Genomic DNA, 20,296 nt, shown 5'->3' with positions numbered 1-20,296 from the left:
CTTGGGAAGCTTAGCTGTGTATGTTTCTTGAAACTTAGGTGCCTCATTGTAGCATACAGAGCTCCAGAGCCCACGTTACAGGATACAATACAGTCACATTATTTCTTGGAAGGATTCAAGTTATGTGTATTTATCAAATTGAGATCTCAAATTACATACATGTTACCAGACTACATTATGGTTCAGATATCAGAACTTGGAGAGTATTCTAGCTGCACAGGCATTTCCCAGACATTAGCGACTTTTCATGCCATTGTATAATTCTGAAGTACAGTGGCAGCCAAAAATAATCTCACTCTTTTGTCCCAGTCATTAATGGGTTTGGAACTGTAACAGTATGTCATGGATACAGAATATATATATATTTTTTTCCGATCTTATTTGCCTCACCTCTTTTACAAAAATATTAAAGCCAAGGGAGGAGGGCAAAATATTATACTTATTACTGCTCTTGTAATATATAAAAACATTAATATTTGGAAGAAAGGCTGACTTTTAAATGTGAGGGCTGAAAGAAAGTTGAGAGTAGTTTTGGCCCGTTCCTCAGGGCATAAGAGTGAGAGGAAATGCTAGAGTTGTTAGGCAGTAATTTCAGAGCTTTGTGTCAAGAAAACTTCAATTTCAGCTTACTTTTGTACTCTAAAAGCCTTTTTGGTGTTTTGTGTTGTTGTTTGGGTTTTGTTTTGTTGTTTTGAGGGTTTTGGGGGGGGGGGGGGCAGGGGGGGATATTGCTTTGTGGTGTTTTTTTTTTGTTTTTTTTTTTTTTTTTTTTTTTGTTGTTTTTGTTTTTTTTTTTTTTGTTTGGTGGTATTTTGTTTGTTAGTTTGGGTTTTTTTTTGTCATCTTCCAGTACTTCTGTGGATTCTGCTTGCTACTATTACTGTTACTACATTTGAGGAAAGAAACTTTGCAACCAAGTGAAGTCCTTCCCGAACCATTTGCTTTCTGTTAGCAAATGCTTGCTTCGTGTAACCTATACTAGAAACTGGATATGTAGCTGAAACGAAGGTGTAAGTAATTATTAGGGTAAACGATATAATTTTAAATAATTCATGTTTTGTGTTGTGTCGTTTGCATGCTGGAGTGATTCTTTTCCTTTGGATGAGCTCAGTGGCATAAGTTGAAGTCCAGTTGGTTTAGTCTGTCTTCTTCAATGGAAGTCATAGGTTGCTTCTAAATTCCACAGCTGGGAGAGTTAACAGCTTGTTTTGAACCTGACAGTAGAAAATCAACTCAACAAAGATATTTTACTCCTTTTCTCTTACTACACTCTACTAATATTCTTGTCTAAAAATGTCTGTAGTGGTGCATAAAGTGATACATTTCAACCTGTTCTGCCTTCTATTTTAAGTGTTCTTTCCAGTATCTGATACACGGGAACCCAGCACTGAAGCAGTGTTTTAGCTATATTTTCACTGTAGCTATCTCATCAGTGCTGGTTTTGTTTCATGGTCAGATGGGATGAGTGCCAGTTCAGATTTATCCTTTTCAATCTCTTCCTTGGCTCTCCATACCAAATACCAGGATTTCAATCCATGTTCATTTGCTGGAGAATGCCCGTCTTTCCTTTGCTGCAAAGATTGATTGATAAAAGCAGAATGAAGGGAGCAAGTCCTACAGGCTTTTTTTTTTTTTTTAGTGATGGTAACATTTTGCTCAGATCTGTGGCTTCAGATGGGTGCCATGAAATTCAGCTTGATCATTCTTTTCATCTTTGAAACTAGTGGGTGGTCTATAAAGACATTTTTCTCGCTTCCCATTGAATAAAAGGGGAAGAGATATATTCCTGCTGATTTGACAGGGGAAAAAAGATTTCAGTACCAAGGCTTTTGAAGGTTTTCTTACCTTAGTTAAGGAAAGAAGACTACCAAGCCATGATTTTTGGTTTAGTCCCATCTCTCAGCTATGAACCTGTCTAAAGACAGAAGTAAGAACAAAACCTCTGATAGTATTGCAGAATCAGAGAGTGTTAGGGATTGGAAGGGACCTTGAAAGATCATCTAGTCCAATCTCCCCATGGGAGCAGGAACACCCAGATGAGATTACACAGGAATGTGTCCAGGCGGGTTTTGAATGTCTCCAGAGAAGGCGACTCCACAACCCCCCTGGGCAGCCTGTTCCAGTGCTCTGGCACCCTCACTGTGAAGAAGTTTCTTCTCATATTTAAGTGGAACCTCCTGTGTTCCAGTTTGAACCCATTGCCCCTTGTCCTGTCATTGGTTGTCACCAAGAAGAGCCTGGCTCCATCCTCGTGTCACTCACCCTTTACATATTTATAAACAGTAATGAGGTCACCCCTCAGTCTCCTCCAAGCTAAAGAGACCCAGCTCCCTCAGCCTTTCCTCATAAGGGAGATGCTCCACTCCCTTAATCATCTTGGTTGCCCTACGCTGGACCCTCTCCAGCAGTTCCCTGTCCTTCTTGAACTGAGGGGCCCAGAACTGGACACAATATTCCAGATGTGGTCTCAGCAGGGCAGAGTAGAAAAGAAAGTAGATTTAGTGTCTTGATAAACTCAGAATGTGCTCAGTGATAGATTTCCACAAATGCAGTACTCTGACCACCTTTAAAATTTTGGGAGCAAAATATATTAACTGCTGAATACTGACATGTTTCAGTTTAATTGAGTTACTTGTAATGTATTTATCACTAAAAAAAGCTTTTACCATTTCCCATTTAAACAGCTATTACAATGTTTAATAATTGAAGTAATAGTTACTTATAATCATCCAAGTTGTAATATGTTACCAGTGTCTTCCATGGTGTCTTCTTGCTCTGAAGTTCTCTCCCTATCACTACAAATTTATTTTCTCCACAGATCTTGTTTCTAGGACAGTAGTTGCAACACAAGGTTCAAAAGAATTCCTGGATGGCAGACATGAAATGTTTTCTGGAAACAGTCTAGCATGACCTCAGCAAGAAAATTTGTTCTGTGGGTGTTGAAGAACATCACATCGTTAGTATTCAATCACCCTGTAGTTGAATACTTGTCATATACAGTTTTGATTAATATTGTTGTTCCTGTCTTGCTTCTTAGCCCACTTTGGTTTTTAACCTGTGAATCAGTTAAAACAGTTCCAAAGGATGTCGTGAGTTTATCATCACCGATCAAAAATACCATTGTTGAACTGCCGGCTGATTCATGCCTGATTTGAGACCTGTGGTTAGCAGAGACCTGCCCGAGTTTCACTCTTTGCACTCTTACACAAAGACAGTGTACGTGTTAAATTCTTCCCACAGCGATAGGTGACTTGTGTCGTGTAGATCAGTAGGTTCTGCTTTCCCAGCCGTATGTTCATTCAAAGAAATCAAAATCTACTTGCTCATTAGACATTACAAAGCACTGGCCTTTGCTTTAAATAAAGCTTACGTTTACTTAGTCTTCAAGCTTACTTCTGAGTATATTTTGCACTAGCGTGTATTTATTCACAAATTGAGAAGAATGCATATTGAAAAAAATATCTCTAAATGTCTCTCTTATGCTTGCTGTAAGTGAAGGCACATTCTGATAGGGCTTAAGTATGATTTCTTAACCACGTTAACTTTTAGTAGCTGCAAAAGTGAGCTGTATTTACACAGTCATCGAACCTTCTAATTTATTTTTTTTTTAAGGAAATTTTCTGGTCATGGGTAACCAAGTCTGTGCCCAGATTTACTCATCCCATAGAGAAATTAATCAAGCCAGAGGAGATAAAAAGATTAAGTTTAAAAATAAATAATCACATCTTACTATGGAGACAGTCTTTTTATGTGGACCGCTTGTATGTACGCTTTCTCTCTTAATCCGAGTTGGAATGTTTCTGTAACCAATGCGAGGTATTCCACAATTCACACTATTCTACAGGTACTTCTAAAAAGTCAATGATCAGAATCTGCCAAGGAAACCCAAACCCACTGCTTTATTTTCTTCTTGAGTCTTAGCATTTTGAGACTTTAAAGGCTGCAAGCAGTGAAGGTATAGAGTAAAAAATGCCTGTAGGCTTAAAGAGATTAAAATGTAACTGTATTTTTCAACATATTATCTTTATGGGTAGTTGCAGGATTGAAACTTTTCAAAGGGGTTATTCCGTAGTACCAAAAGGGTAAAAATGTGAAGTCTGTGAATACCATACTAAGGTAGGATTCCCCTCACCTGTGTGAAAGGCAGATGTGAAGTTATCCAGAGGAACCGTGTTTGAAGCTATAGTGAAAGGAATGATTTACAGCTTATGTGAGATAAACATTGAAATACAAACCATTTAAAAGGAAATCCTTCCTCTATTATCCTGTCTTACTTTTGTGATTTTTCAATTAATTCTTCTGAAAACAGTGAATAATTATGTTGGATTAATAGATGTTTTAGTTTAATATTTTTATCACAGATAAATATCTCTGACTCTGTTAAATGCAGCCTATGATAATGTTAGGAGTGACCTGTGTAGCTGCCAGAAGCAAGCAAGTACACCAAAAATTTGCACACATTTTTGTGAATTAGTTGCAAGTTTAATTTGAATACTTCGATTTTGATAAAATATGCATTTGCAGGCTTTAAAAATGACCGCAGTAAATGGAATAATGTAATTTAATTGCTATTAAAGTCATAGTAGCCTTCTCTCTAATAAGAAAAAAATATTATCACCATCATTTTTTTCTTGGTCTAGTAGCAGTTTGTAGCACTTAGCCATTCTGAATTTTGGACCAAAGTAAGAAATAAAAGGGACCATTAAATGTAAACTTATGTAGAGCCAAGTAGCCACGTTGTGAGTAAAAACCTTCACTGTGCATTCAGGGTAATACTGTACTTTGTAAGCAGCATACCATTTTGAAGGCAGTTGTGAATGCTAACGTTTTAAACTATTTGATGCAAAAATGAGTTGTTTGTATCAGTATTTGGATATATGCATTCCTTTTCAAGTCAATTTAATTTATGAAATCTTTAGAACAGTAAAGTTTATTCAAGCAGGATCTTGTTTGCTCTTATTTACTGAACTTGCATTTTTAATAAACAGTTTACAGTTGTATAGTTTTCCATAAAAAGGTTTACTTTAAAACAAAGTATTATTTGATTAGAATATTTTAAATACACTTTTAAAAATTTTGTATTTGACTAGCAGAACTACTGTACTTAGTAGCCAACTTTTCTCTGTAACTTTCAAAGTGAATTTAGAGCAATGTCATAATTGAAATAGTTTCATAAAGAAAGGCAGAAAGGATTTTTGAAAGTAGATAGTACAGTTTGTGCAGTTTGTGCAAAACATCTATGCTTTGTCAGAGTTCAGACTTTATTTACCTTCTTGCTTGCAATCTGCCATTACAGGTCATACCAGGTTAGTTTATTTATGTAAAAGCTTCCTTATTTGAGTTTGTCATTGTGTTTGAAATACTGTGCTTAGTTCTGAGCTGATTATTACAGGAGCACAGGTACAGGAACAAGGGAAGTAAGGCAGGTGAGCTCTGACAGAAAGCATTGGAACAAAGCTCCTGTCAGGTGTAAAAGAGAGAACTGTGATTCCTTCAGTGTTTCTGGTAGTTCATTCGTCTTTTTCTGGTTTCTTGAACAAAGAAACCCATAATAGTGCATAGCTTCAATTTCTAATGGTATCTAGGTTATTTGTAAAATGGTGTTTCTCTCTCGCGTCTCATTAGAATCAATCTTCTATGGTTAGACCATGCTGGTTGCTCACAGACATAGAGTTCAATTAACGCACCAAAAGTTTTCATATTCTCATGTTTCTGATCAGTGACATTCCACAAAAAATGCTTGTTGATTCTTACTGTGTTGTCTTTACACTTCTGCTATTCTAGCAAGTATGATAAGTCTGGTTTTCATGTGTTTTTTACCTGTTGCCTTCTAAATGGGCAGTTCCCCCAGCATGGAATTTCATTAGACTACTACTGTTTTCTTGCCACAGTCATTAATACACTAAGTAAGCACAACTGCAAAAATCAGTGTTTAAAACTAAGGTTCACATTTCAAGGCAAAATGTTTTGCTTTACTTTCAGCCAATTCCTTGCACTACACACTTTCCAGTCCTTCTACTAACCTCGATCTTCTCCAATCTAATATCACGTGTTGCTTTATCAAATGGTATTAAAATCTGAGTTATAACTGCTGTAGCATTTATTTACCAAACAGATGTATCTGACTACTCTAACACAACATACCTGTAGTTCCCATAAACATACTTACAGATAAACCTGTAGTACACTTTATTTCATTTATTCATCTCCTTTAGTTCCTGAAAATATCTTTAGAGTCTTACCGAAGGGCACATGTGTTCAGATTTCCTTTTTTGTGTGTAAGTCCAACATACATATATTGCCTTGGCCATTCTCTCTTCACAAGGTGCTGCTTCCTGACTGTTTAGCTCTTCTTGTCATCTAATTGAGGCAACGTTTCTTTCAGAGTCCTGCAGTCTGTTCTGGAGTCCCTGACTAAAGGACTCTTCTGGAATTACAAGTTTGGGGAACTTTTTTTGGTCCCTTTTATCAAGATAGAGCTCTCTTCTGAAAACCAGAATATTAGCCAAAGTGTGCAGCCAAAAGACTAATATACCATTAGCTTCTATCTCATCTTTCTTGTGCTGACCACAGATCACCTCACTGCCTCTTTTTTGTTGTATTTCTAGTGAAATGGCTGGGAGAATTTTATTTTCTTAACAAAGTCTGACTTAACCTGACTTTTCATACTATTCCTTTTATTATAGTTTCTGACCTCCAAGGAATAGCTTTCTTTCCTGATATTTTCCTTGTAGGCTTCTTTTCATTCCAAGCATCTCTTGTGACATAAGTATTCCTGCTAATTTTTTAGCCTTTTCTGCTACTTTTTTTTTAATCTTTTTGGTGGGTATAACCTCCAGTTGCCATTTGAGGATGACATTGGTCTCCCATATGTCCTGTCTGCATGAATGTCTTGTACATCCTAGGAAACTGAAGAGGAATTCAGATCGTACTGAGGTCAACCCATTGAGTGACCAGCTGAAATTGCCACTTGGGCTTTCTTAGCTCAGGGTCACCCCGGAGGCATCAACAGTTGAGGTGCCTTTTGCTTTGTGGAATCTCACCCCATCTCTGCTGTGCTTCAGCCAGTGGCACTTAACAGTCCTGGCTGCTGATTAAAAGAGAAAAAGTTAAACTCAGAAAATGGTTCAAATCTTATTATAGACAGTTTATTATTAGCAACGTGTAAGTGATATTACTGTTTCATTTTAAGTGTTTCTGCTGTGGTACATAGTTAACTTTTGTATTTGTAAACTTTTTCACAGTGCTGTGACACTTGTATTCACAGAATCACAGAATGTCAGGGATTGGAAGGGACCTCAAAAGATCATCTAGTCCAATCCCCCTGCCGGAGCAGGAACGCCTAGATGAGGTTACACAGGAATGTGTCCAGGTGGGTTTTGAATGTCTCCAGAGAAGGAGACTCCACAACCTCCCTGGGCAGCCTGTTCCAGTGCTCTGGCACTCTCACTGAGAAGAAGTTTCTTCTCATATTTAAGTGGAACCTCTTGTGTTCCCATTTGCACCCACTGCCCCTTGTCCTATCATTGGTTGTCACGGAGAAGAGCCTGGCTCCATCCTCCTGACACTCACCCTGTAGTTTTTATAAACATTATTGAGGTCACCCCTCAGTCTCCTGTTCTCCAAGCTAAAGAGACCCAGCTCCCTCAGCCTTTCCTCATAAGAGAGACACTCCACTCCCGTATTGCTGTCATGTGTTCTCCATTCTCCCAGCAGATCCTCATGCAATTAGAAATGAGGCAAAGCTGTAATCGTTAATTTGTTAAAGCATGACCTTAAAATTGACATTTCTGACAGTCTTCGTTTTCTGAGATGGCATAGCTTTAGGTATAAAACAGAATTTTCTGGGTAACTATAGCTGCTGAGATTTTATGCTGTGAGTGACTGATTACTTTGAGGGTAAATTTCAAATGAATTCTGTCAACACTGATAAATTGCTCATTGTTCATTGCAGTCTACCAATCAAGTTAAGCTAATACAACTACAACATGCTGCAATTTTTAAGGAAACCAGTGGAGGCTTTTGCAGTTCATTTTGAATTGTGCCAAGGTCTTGTCAGGATGAATTTCAATTTACTTTTTCCAAAATAGTTAGTAAAAACAAAATCTGTGCAGATCTAAACCACCACAATATTTTAAAATGTGACGCTTATCTTCTTTTAGTTCATCAGCTAGACATGTGTTTAAATGATATGCTTGTTTTATACATTTTCCAGTTACTTATTCTGCAAAAGCTTATCTGAAGCAAATATATAAGCAAGGTCACAAAAGTCCATTTAAATGTGTGCCTTTATCAGTTTGATTTCACATAATTGAACTTTGTGAAAGTTCAGAAGTTTCTACTTTGTCTTACAAGTAATGCTTATCTTTTACGTTTGTTCGTAAACTTCACAGTCAATACATTCTTACAGCATATATATGTGTGTGTATATCTACTTATTCTAATTAAATATTTTTATGGAACCAGTAAGAGCGAGGCAACAAAGAAATATCCAGGTCAGTTGAATATGGTATTTGTTTACCCTTGCAGAAAAGGGATGTAAAGCATTTTATGGCTATTTAAGGATATTTATAGGAATAAATTATAGGACCGCCCTCTTCATCCCAGCAGTCTTATTACCTTCTCTCATGAATTAGAGCTCAGCTGAGTCAGAGTTATATTAAATGAGGGGTGTCTGAAGTTATTTGTTGTTTGAACAGGCAATAGAATGAAGAAGAACATTTCTTCTCAATTTACTTCTTGAATGTCGGTGTTCTCACACGCTTACACTTTTCTTACCTTTCTGGTAAACATCTTCGGTAAGTAAGAGATACTGTTCAAGTTTTTATTGTTGAAACAGACTTCATCATTGGTCCCATGCGCATTGATAGGGCCCTTTCTTTTTCTTGCAGATAGGCAGTCATTTGTAGGAACTCTAGCAAATTACAGAAGAATTTCTATAAAGCTGTAGTTCCTGAGATTTTTCTTGCTTTAGAGAAGATTATCTCTTGTGGCTATTTGTATAAGAGTTTTTCCTTCAGACACTCTCAAGTGATAGAAATGTTTGGATACAAAGTACTCTTAAGGTGGCAGGATTGTGTTCATTGGGCTTTGCTTATTTCCTGTTTGTAATTTTGCCACCTTTTCTCATGGGTTTTAACAAGTTAGACTTACTCAGGCATGATGCCATCATATTAGAAGTGAATTGCAGGTTAGTTATTTTTCCAGGTTTAATACACTGTTGTATGAATTTAATAACTTCAGAGTTGTCATAGAGAGCAGTGGCTCAATACAGAGTGCTGAATCTTGTGTGTATGTCAGTCACATATGCTAAATTTAGCACATAGGGTGAACCCATCTAATGATTTTCTGCTTGCTGTAATTGACAGGTAGTAGCCCTGAGTTTTTGATGTCACAGTTTCTGAAAAAATAATACTCTCTGCAGCGAAAGTAGAAAAATATTAAAAGAAATATGAAAAGTGGTATGCCCTCAGTAACTATGTCATGGGGACCGTGTTGGCACACACCAAGGGCAAAATGCAGCCAATAATGACTTCTCTGGTTGGATTCCTGGCAAATTTGTTCAGTTCTGCGTTTTTTGTGGGGGAAATCAGCATTCCATTGTTCCCTTGCAATATCTGATTAAAAAGCATTTTCAGGTCAATTCAAACATATCCAGTTAATTTTGCACATGTATAAGATGTGTTTCTTCAGCATGAACCTTATTTTTGACCTTAAGGAGGCTATGCCACTTTCTTTGTTCCTTTTAGGAATTCTACTGCAGCTTCTAGTCTTCAGTTCATTTGCTTTTAATTTCTTATGGCGCCTGCGGGTCTATAGAAATGCAGTCGTAGGTTACTATTCCAGTATCCATGATGTTTTTCTTGACTTAGAAGTTGTCAGTGGTACTTAATACATCACTTCAGTTACAGCATTCTGTCCTTGATTAAAGACCATAAGCTAAAATAAAATGAGAAATAGTATCTGTACTGACAGAGGATAAAAATATATAGGTACTTATCATTTTTAGTTTATTTGACTGATTACTGCTTACATTTCTACTTTACTTTCATTGTGGTTTTTTATTTATTATTGTTACAATTTTGAGACAGCAAATTGTAACTGGAAATATTATCATACTAAAAGTGAGAGGAGAATATGCATAAAACCATAGGTGGATTGAACATGGTACAAAGACTGCAAGAAAACATGGAAGTAGAAGTAAACAGAAAAATAATTTTTAACCATTTATTGCCTTGATAATTTATGTGTCTTGGAATAATTGTTTTGTGTTGCTTTGGGTTTTTTGCAAACCACAAAACATCTGCCTGCCTTTTCCAAACTTCATAGTATATCAGTTGACATCTTGCTTTTAATTGCTGCAAGGTTGGCCCCTTGCTACCAAGGTCTATTATCCTACATCTGTATAGTTTCCATCCATACATATTACATATTTTGTGGATTCTGCCTGTTGAATCCAGACTTTTAAGTCAGTTCTACCAAAAGCACCTCAATTGACAAGAGAGGAGAACTCACACGTAACTGTAGATTCTCTGATCTGTGCTAAAGGCATTTGCTGTTTCTCGATCTCTTCATCTGACCGTGTAAAGCAGCAAAGGCCCAGAGATCTCCTTGGCTTCACTGTAATGCACGATAAGGTGCACTCGGCATTGGGGGGAGCGACACTGGGTCATTAGTTGCTGTAGTCAAATGACATGCCATTGTTTTGTAAAAAATACAGGTTTTGAAAAATCTTCTTCCTAACATTAAGGTCCAGGAGTTACTGGGTCTTTACTAAATATTCAGTATAAATGCCCAGCTCTGAGAAAATTTAGTTGTTTAGGCTCTCAAGCTGACTTTAATTGCCAGGGTTTTGTTGGCTTCTTTTTAAAGCCCTATTCCAAACTGTTTTCTGTAGCATCTCTTCTGATTTCAACCTCCTGAAATAAATTAAAACCTTGAATTCACTCCAAGGCTACTTGTTATATTTAATAAGTTGTGTGTCCTTGGACAAGGAGATGGAAAATTTTGAGCAAAAGTGACATTCAGTCCTCTTTGAACTGATAAAAGCAGCTTGACATCTGATTTATAAATTACAATTTTCAGCATGTGTGTGAATATTTTTTTAAAATGTCTGTGTTTATTGGTTTATGGTATAATTTGCATGTTGCAGTTTCTTATTAAGTATAACACATTAAATATTCTTAACATTATGTAAACATCAGAATATTTTCCTCACATCTGTATTCTTCTAATGCAGATGTCCTGTGCTATATGAAAGACTATTAATTAAAAAAAAAAATCAGTCGTTACTTACTTTTTTAGGTTTTTGCTATACATTCATCTTTAATATCAGAACCAAGAATGAGATTATGAGGAAACAGATTTAACCTTATTCTGAAGTGATCAGATTTTGGGGAACAGGATAGAGGCAAGTGTTATGTAATGTGATTTAAAAATTCATCCACGGTGTTAAGGGAGTTTCATTGATATTTAGGTGTTCTTATCCAGCTCTTACTTTTACCTCTCAATTATTATTTTTCCTGTCTTGAAGCAGAGTACAGTGATGGTATTTTGATAATGAAGGGCTGTCAGGCATCACGTTAACTTCTACATGTACTATCCCTGTCCATGTGATCTGCAGCAGCTTAAAATATTTCCTTGTGAGGCTTTTTGCAGGGCTTAATATTCCCCTCACATGAATAAATGGAAAGAACCGTGATTAATGAGCGTTGAAGAAATATGTTCAAGATAAGAATTTCTATTTGAGTTTAAAGTTGTTCTGTTTCCTGTTTTCCTTTGTTCTCAAGAGAATAGGCCTTGTTTTAATACAAGGGTCAATAATGTCAGAACTCTTAGGAACTTGCGTTTTTCCAGTTCCTGGTTTTACCTGAGTTTTGCATCACGTACCCAGCGTAAACTGAATTATTTCATTTTTCTAATAGTTGCATAACACAAGGCATTTAAAGCCCTCTAAAGGTATCAGTAGCTGTGTTACTTTTCCCTGCACAGAAGAGCTCCTTGATACATTTAACAAATCATTTTCTTTTACAGGTTTCTTACAGCCTTTCCTGGAAGCCTGCAGTAACGAATCCTTCTTCCGTACTTGCTCTGTATTGCTTCGAAGTTCTAAGCTGGATATTCAGGTTTTGGAAAAGCTCTGTGTTATACTACAAAAACTCTCCAGAATAAAGTAATCCTTTACTACCATTATTCTGTTAGTTATTATTAAATCAGCAAACCAGGGGACCTTCATCTTTCTGCTTTTTCAAAACTGATCTCTGTTTTGCTGTTTATTTGCTCTGCAATAAACCTGGACTTTCTCTCATAGCAGTTAAATTTAAACTTTGTGTCACAGATGTGTAAGACAGGACTCTCAATGCTTGTATATCCAGTTGAATTTACAGAATACAAACTAATAAAAAAAAAAAGAAACTAAACAACCCTAACCTAAAGAGGAAATGTTCCTTATGTATGCAGATGACAAGAATACTTAGAAGAGAACCCTATTCTTTTCCCTTGACCTTCAGTTTTACTCAGGCATTTGGTAATATCTGCTTTGAAAATACAGCCTCATCTGTGACTTGCATTCCTGTTTCATCAGTTTTCATTTCCTTCGAAAACAAACAAACAAAATTTCATGTCTTGAACTGTGTACGCCTTTTGGGGATTGTTAATCTTTATAAAATATGTTGTTAGGTTATTGTAACAGAGGTCTTCATGCATTGCTTAATGGGATTGCTTCATTTATAAAAGCAGGTATCTAAACTGAGCCATTTTTTACGTTAGACTTAAAGTTGTTGACAAAACTGAGGTTTTCATTTGACTTTATTTAGAACAAAATTGAACTCTAGAAAAAAAAATGGTTTCCTGTAAAATAATCTAATACAAATCATAACCTACATTGGAAATATACTAAAAGTAAAATTTGCTGAGAAACCCTTTTTTTTAATTTATTTATTGTTTCTGGAATCTTATTTCACGTTAGTGAAACCCTGTTACAGCCTTTCCTTGAGCTTTCTTTGTACTACATGTAAATACCACTTACTCAAGTAAAATGCATTGAAAACCTGCTCAGACACTATATGCAGTGTAGAAGAATTATATGAAACTCCCAATATAATGCATATTTTTCTTAATTAGAAAAATAGTTTTCTGTAGAAAACTTTTCTTTTCTTTAGATGAAACTTCATCATTTTCAATTGACAATTATTTTATGTAAAATCTTTTGCAGAAGCAATAAGAAGATGTTTGAATTGTTTGCTCTTCATCAGGTGATCCAAGAACTACACAGGACTACAAATCCAGATCATGCTTTTCTCTGTATAAACCTCAATTCAATTCTGTTGAATTTGGGATTGTCGAGGAGTAACTCTCTTACCTCCAGCCTAAGCACAAGTCACTAGCACTGTCTTTCAATCTGATTATTGTTCCGTATAATTTGTCAACTGCCTGTTACTTGAAATGTGGATATTTTTTTTACTGTTTTCTGTAAATAAACTAAGCAGAGCCACAGTACTCTGTAAGTTGCTCTGTATCATGTACAGTCTCATTGATATTTCCCTCATTGGCAAAAAGGAAAATGAAAAACTGCATAATACGCTAAATGGCTTTCTTCAACACTTTTTAAAGAAGTGAAATAATGCTGCTGTTCTGAATGACTAATGCAATCAAAGGAATTGGATCCCTTGAGTAAGCAGATCAGAAATATCAACCTTTCCTCACAGGTATGAATCTTAGTTACCTTTGACTCTTCAGAGAGTTTTAGAAATTCATTTATTTATTTTACTGTTGATAAGTAACAGGCGGGTATCTTCCCAAATTGTCTTTTGAGACAATTACAGTTTTAATTATTAAAACCAGGTTTTGATTTAACATAACTAGATGTGTTGAATGAGAAATGTTGTTATTGTTGTTTTGATTTCAGAAGGTCTTAGTGTTTGTTTGACCTTTTCTTGTAATTATGTAACATTTAGTATTTTACCCTGCTTTGTATGAATTTCTAGTGTAACTTTGGGTTGTAAGATCTCTGAAAATGTAGATAAAAACATTTCTTAAAAAGCTTGTCGATAGTAATCCCTAATGTATAATTATTATATGTTATTGTTTCTGATATATTTTTTATTAATTTGCATTGCAATCCTCATCTGATCTCTTTTCTGAGTGTGATAATACAGCTCAGTGTTCACACATAGGAAACAGGATACTTTTAAAAATTCAATTTAGTCTTCCATTTCTTATTTCTGTTTTGTACCGTAATTACTGATACTCTTTAATTGTAAAATATATATTGCAGTTAAAATTAAAGATCTATTGTATGTTAGTCTTTGACTAACACTGGCAGTCAGTATAAAACTTCAGAGAAGTTTACTTCTCATTTTTATACGTTTTTTCTTGCTTTTCCTTTGTATTTCTACCTTTGAACTGCATCTTTGAAGCTGAATTCTAACTGCAAATATTTTTCTAGCAATTCGACTTACATTTCTGACAAGCTTTTCTATGAAAGGAGTCTACAGCAGATTTGGCACCAAGTGTGTCTGGAAGTGAGAGCGAGCAGTGTGTGCTCGTTGGGCAGGAAACCAGTCCTAGGTAATTTTAAAATATCACTAATCACAGCTAAAAGCTTTTGCTGACAGTGGATTATGTTTTGGAATAAGTATTTCTTAATCTGTAGTTTTGGTTTTCTGTCAGATTTACTAGCAGTGCGAAAGCTTGCACGTAGCTTTGACTGGAGAGAAAATCCTCTTTCTTAGGAAATGTCTTCGCTGTCCTCATGTGCTAAAATATTAGAAAATTAATAACAAAAAAAGCACGCTATACGAAGTTGTTAGATTTCCCATGTCTACAGTAGTGTTGCTTGTGCTCTTGGCTTTCAGCCTTCATCACTGTTTGTGAATCTGCTGATCTACCTTGTGGTACCAATTTAACACAATGTGTTCACATCTTATAATGGCAAAGGTGATGTGGTAAAGAGATGCCCAGAGTATGGTGTAGCTTTTACTGCTGGTCCCTTGTGTTTTATATGCAGTAGTTTTTACAGCCTGAAAAGATGAATCACTGTTGATTTCAAGTTTTTATGATCTAGAATGTTTCTGTTTAAAATGCAGGAAAGAAAAAAGGTTTTTGGATCTGTTAAATGTTAATGTAGTTAAATTGATTGATGAACTAAAGATGAGACTAATTATTTTTAAGTAACTTTTAACGGAGCTTTGAAGAAAAATACAAGTTCTTGATTTCACAATAAGCATAAAAAGTATCAAAAATAAAGAAATAAATGAATTATGGAAATGAATATGAACTGGCTTGTGAAGAATAGATACTTCTATAAATAAAAAAGCTATAGTGAAGTTCCAAAACGTGCATGTGATTTTTGACTGTGGGTAATAATTCTTGGCAAAAAAAATGAGAGTCACATATACACTGTAGTAGAGCCATATGGAGGCTCAACTTGCGATGGCAGAAGTGATAGTTTTGAAGCCAGTTGCTGACAGACAATTTACAGTTCCTCAGTACATTGTCCTAAAACTTCACTGGGAAGATCTTTAAAGAGTATGAACCATGCCATGTTTTTTCCCAAATTTATCACTAATCCTGTTAGTGCAAAAATATTTATGAATCTTCCTAATATCTAGAAAAGTAAAACAATGATGAATTTGGAACTGGTTTTATTTGCCATTGGATTTTCAGTTTGCGTTAGATCACATCTTTAACTGTACATGGTTTCATGGGACATATGGACTATAAACACATGTGAAATGATTGTCTGACAACAGTGTGATTTCAGGATCAGACACTTCAAGGAAAGTAAAATGTCAGTCTACCAAAAACTGAACTAAAATGATTGGAAATAAAAACACTGAAATGGAGATTTTAACTCTGTTTCAGTTTGTAATTGATTATCTGGAGTAACTAAGCTAACTAATAATGCTGTCTACATTAGAAGCATAGCTAGCCTAGCTTGCCTTTGTCATTAACAGCCAAAGAGGTATTAGGATAAATTTTGTACTGAAATCACAGTTATTTATATATTTCTGCTTCTAAATACTTGGTATATCAGCTTTTGTACACGCCTGCTTGTTTTGTTGTCTTGACCATCACTCTTGCGGTCCAGCCCATCCCAGTTGTCCACAGCAATCCACGTTGTGGCCTTGCTCCAGCATCCCCATCCTGTTACTGTTCCCCTGAGGGACCTTGGCAGCCTCTGTGGGGAAGGGGAATGAAGGAAGCCGGTTGCCTTCCCAGCTCTCTTGGCGGTTTGGTTTTGGCTTGGGAAAGGTAGATTTCTGTCAAGTTGTCCACAGTTTTGGCACCTCTTTATCTAGTCTTGCCTTCTCAGGTGGAATCTAGACTTTCCTGGGGGTTTATACTTTTGCAGCATGTGGGTATTGTAATATGAGTATGAATTTCAACTACTTTATCCTTCTCTCAGAAGACTGCCTACAAGAAACATTTGAAAAGGTAACTGTAACTCCAGCTATTTCCTGCGGTTCCTGATTCTCTAAGGAAATAAGGTTTATGTGATCACTGTCTGTCTGCATTCCTGAAAAGGGATACGCTGTTTTGAATTTGCCAGCTACCTCTGGCCAGATGTGGCAGCAGGCAAGAGAATATGAATTTTTAACTGGGTTTTTTTGAGATCATTTGAGAAGAGAGAGACCTTACGAATACTTGCACCTAAATGAAAGAAAGCAACTCGCACTTTCTAGCAGCAGCCAGCTGGTCAGTCAGAACATGTAGCTTCAAATGGTCTTGCTTGCACGTATATCTCCAGAAACTGTTAACTACCATCACTCGCATGAAACAAAGAAAGTTTCTGGTAGTCACAACCTGTCACTTCAAAGTAAGATAAAGAATTGATCCACAATTTTATGCTGCAGTGTTTTTGAACAGCTGGATCAGAGACTTCAAGGAAAGCAAAATGTCAGTCTACCAAAAAATGGCACTAAAATGATCGGATAAAAAACTGAAATGGAGATTTTAACTCTGTTTCAATTTGTAATTGCTTATCTGGAGTAACTAAACTAATAATGCTGTCTACATTAGAAGCATAGCTAGCCTAGCTTGCCTTTGTCATTAACAGCCAAAGAGGTATTAGGATAAATTTTGTACTGAAATCACAGTTATTTATATATTTCTGCTTCTAAATATTTGGTATATCACCTGCTTGTTTCCTTGTCTTGAGCATCACTCTTGTGGACCAGCCCACCGCAGTTGTCCACAGCAATCCATGTTGGGTCCTTGTTGGGAAAGTCAACAAGAATATTTCACCTGCTTATGTTGGGATAGATTTCAGCCAAGAAAAGGCCACCCAACTTGAAGAGAATGTTTGGGTTTTTTTTTTACAGACTCATCTGTTGTAGAATTGTAATTGCCCTTGCTGTTTATCCAAGGCTTCCTATCAATAAATAGGCAAGACAATTTACAAAGTCTAGATTGGGCAAACCCATAAGAAATGTTGTTCCCTGAGCACGGAGCAGTTGTTCCTTGGCAGATCTAAAGAAAGTAGGCTACCATTACCCAGCCTGCACAGGTGTGCTCTGTTTCTTTATATCTGTGACTTTCACCAGCTAATAAAAGGTCTGTCTCTTAAAGTGGGATTTCACAGTCATTTTCCAGTTCTCCTGAACATGACTGGCTTGCATATTTTGTAATGTTATATAACTGAATTCAATATTCAATATTATGAGGAAAAATTTCTTGTAGCAGATAAATTAACCTGAAAGGTGAAGTATGCTGAAGGCAACATAATTTTAAAGTACTTCTATTCACGATCAGCATCAATGTCTAGAATGCATGATTTAACTTACTGGCTCAGATTTAAAAGAGGCTGTAAGCAGAGCTTGTAATTTAGAGCTGTGACACTGGATCCTTTAATTATATACTGATTTTTTTCACCTAAAACTTATACAGCTTCAGGGATTGATGGTCTGATAGAAAGCGTTTATCTTCAGGATAACATTTTAAATTTAGTCCAGAAAGTCTGAAAATTTGATCTATGAGACGATTTGGTAATCTTCCACTTTCCAAACGGTTAGAGGAACTGTGGTGGCAAAGCAGTGACCCCTTGTGCTCCTCTTAATGATATAATGTGCACATGTTCTTAAAATTTACAAAGATTTTTCAAGTGATAGTGCTGCGCAGTGTCGTGATCCTACCTTAGACATCTCCCTGAGAAACACTGTGATGGGCAAAGGCATATTTATGTGTCATACTGACAATCACAGTATTCTGTGTCAAAACCACCACTACCCGCTGTCAAAAATAGATGCATTTAGGGCTGATGGAATGCTTTAATGCCATCTTCTGACCATGGATAGGAACATTCCTGGCTATTAGACTTTTGCTTTTCACATAATTTTGAGAGCAAGTGTCTTGTATATTTGTGACTACCTGATCACTACTAGAAGAGATAACTTTGAACTAAATCACTTAGTGTCTAATTGCTTGTAGCAGCTTTTTTTGAGTGACTGGTCCTGAGTTGAAATTTAGCAAGACATAACTCACAAGACATTCTGATCTCTGAAGTCACACTGAGAGAATTACTGGATAAAAAGAAATCTGAGAAGTCAAATATATATATATATATATACATATATATATATATATATATATTTTTTTTTTTTTTAACCCAATTCTCTTTGTGCCCATCACTGAAGGATATTTAGACCGGTCCCAAGGAATATTTCCCTGAATATACTACATCTCTCTGATCACTGCAACTTAATGGTCAGTAACCACTCTGGTAGACATGCAGAAGCAAGGGCTGTAAACTCTGTGGCCAGGATACTGCTAACAACAGCAGCTGGGAAAGCTCAGCATACAATAACATTCCTATTAATAAGTTTGCTGTAAGGTCATCTTCAGCTCCATAGAATGGCATCCTCAGCACATGGAGAAAAGAAACTAAAATAATCTGTTCAACTTACAGGAAAATGAAAGTATCATGTGGTACAAGAGTTCCAACAGGAGCATAATAACCCACCCACACATCAGCATTTTGGAAAAGCAGCATGCCTTTGAAGAAGGTTGGAGATAACTAGTGTTGCCAGACTGGTTTTTGTCCTTGAGAATAAATAGTATTCCAGTATGTGGATTCAAGAGCTATTTATATAATAAGAAATGCAAATAAACAGGATTTCCGTGTTCCACTGTCCTCTCCAAAATGTAGCAGTTTCATGTTCTCCTGGTTTGTCCTCCTCCACACTGGAACATGACTATGGCTTCTTTCTTCACAGCAGCCTTGCACACCAAGGCCAAATTCCAGAAATACGTGCCTAACTCTGCTTCCTCCCTGTTTCATTTGTCTTTCTATTAATTGGTCTCCAGTGTTACGTCCTCCTGATTTTTCATTTGTTTCTGTGTGGTGGTTTAAACTGGAAAATCATTGTGTATTCCTGAACTGTCTTGCCATACTAACTTGAATCCTATTACAAGCTTGTTTTTAAAGCAGCCCCTCTCACCAACTATGCATATTTATCTATCTATCTATCTATCTATCTATCTATCTATCTATCTATCTATCTATTTATTTTAAAGTTGATGGGCAAATGAGATGGCTCTGTGTGTGACCTGTATAACAGCTCATCACCGACATCTTCTGCAGCACAGCATGCAAGGTTTCTTATCATTCCTCCATGATATGAGTATGCAGACAGTCTAGCCTCACAGAACTCTGGCAAAAAGGAACCAACGTTTTTTTGTCCTTGAAGAGCGGTTGAGAGAGATAAATTAATGCCAGAGGTAACAGGTGCTACGCATTATAATTCATATCACAATAAATAATCAAAAGAGCTTATTTGGGTGGGGGGGAAATAGAATATATATGCAATATTATGTGTCTAGAAATAGATATAGATAGTGCGTTCTCACCCTGTTTATATTAATATATTAAATGGAATATGCACTAGAAAGCCTGTCCAATACATAATAAGGGTATAACCTCTCTTTGCTTTTCATTATCACAGAGGAGTATAGAGGTTGCTTGCAGAAGAGTGATTTCTGCATACAGAAGTCATTGGCTCACCTCTGGGTCATGATTTTCACCTCCAATGGTAAGTTTGTTTTGTTTTGTTTTCTCACCTCTTAAATGCACCATTCTTATAATGAAGCAGGACTTCTAAATTGTATGAGGCTTTGAGGTCGCTTGGGAGAAGTTAAACTGGCTTTTTTGGTTCATCCTCCAACCCCTACTGCCGGGCCTTGACACACGTTATCTTTTTGTTCATGGATAATGGGTTAATGATCCCAAATTCTCAATCTACAGAGGCAGTCAGCTGTTGTTGCTTTAAGCTACAAGTCAGAGACTCATGGTTTTCAG

The 20,296-nt window shown here is 36.3% G+C and overlaps 1 protein-coding gene across 8 annotated transcripts in view; it reads left to right on the top strand.

Moving 5' to 3' along the window:
* The window catches only part of CCDC138 (coiled-coil domain containing 138), a 41,291-nt gene extending 25,956 nt beyond the window's left edge, over positions 1 to 15,335 (top strand). For 7 of the 8 annotated variants that reach the window (XM_065059867.1, XM_065059880.1, XM_065059860.1 and 4 more), the window contains 2 exons: positions 12,034 to 12,172; positions 13,214 to 15,335. In XM_065059867.1, coding sequence (XP_064915939.1) covers positions 12,034 to 12,172; positions 13,214 to 13,385 — 311 coding nt within the window. In that variant the 3' untranslated portion in view covers positions 13,386 to 15,335. Of the gene's footprint in view, positions 1 to 8,699; positions 8,799 to 12,033; positions 12,173 to 13,213 lie in introns of those variants that run through there. The other variant, XR_010471915.1, reaches the window with a different exon arrangement.
* Positions 15,336 to 20,296: the final 4,961 nt, after the last annotated feature.

The sequence above is a fragment of the Columba livia genome, chromosome 1, assembly GCF_036013475.1.
Source record: "Columba livia isolate bColLiv1 breed racing homer chromosome 1, bColLiv1.pat.W.v2, whole genome shotgun sequence".
Taxonomy (NCBI): domain Eukaryota; kingdom Metazoa; phylum Chordata; class Aves; order Columbiformes; family Columbidae; genus Columba; species Columba livia.
This window is presented reverse-complemented; position numbering and strand designations above follow the sequence as displayed.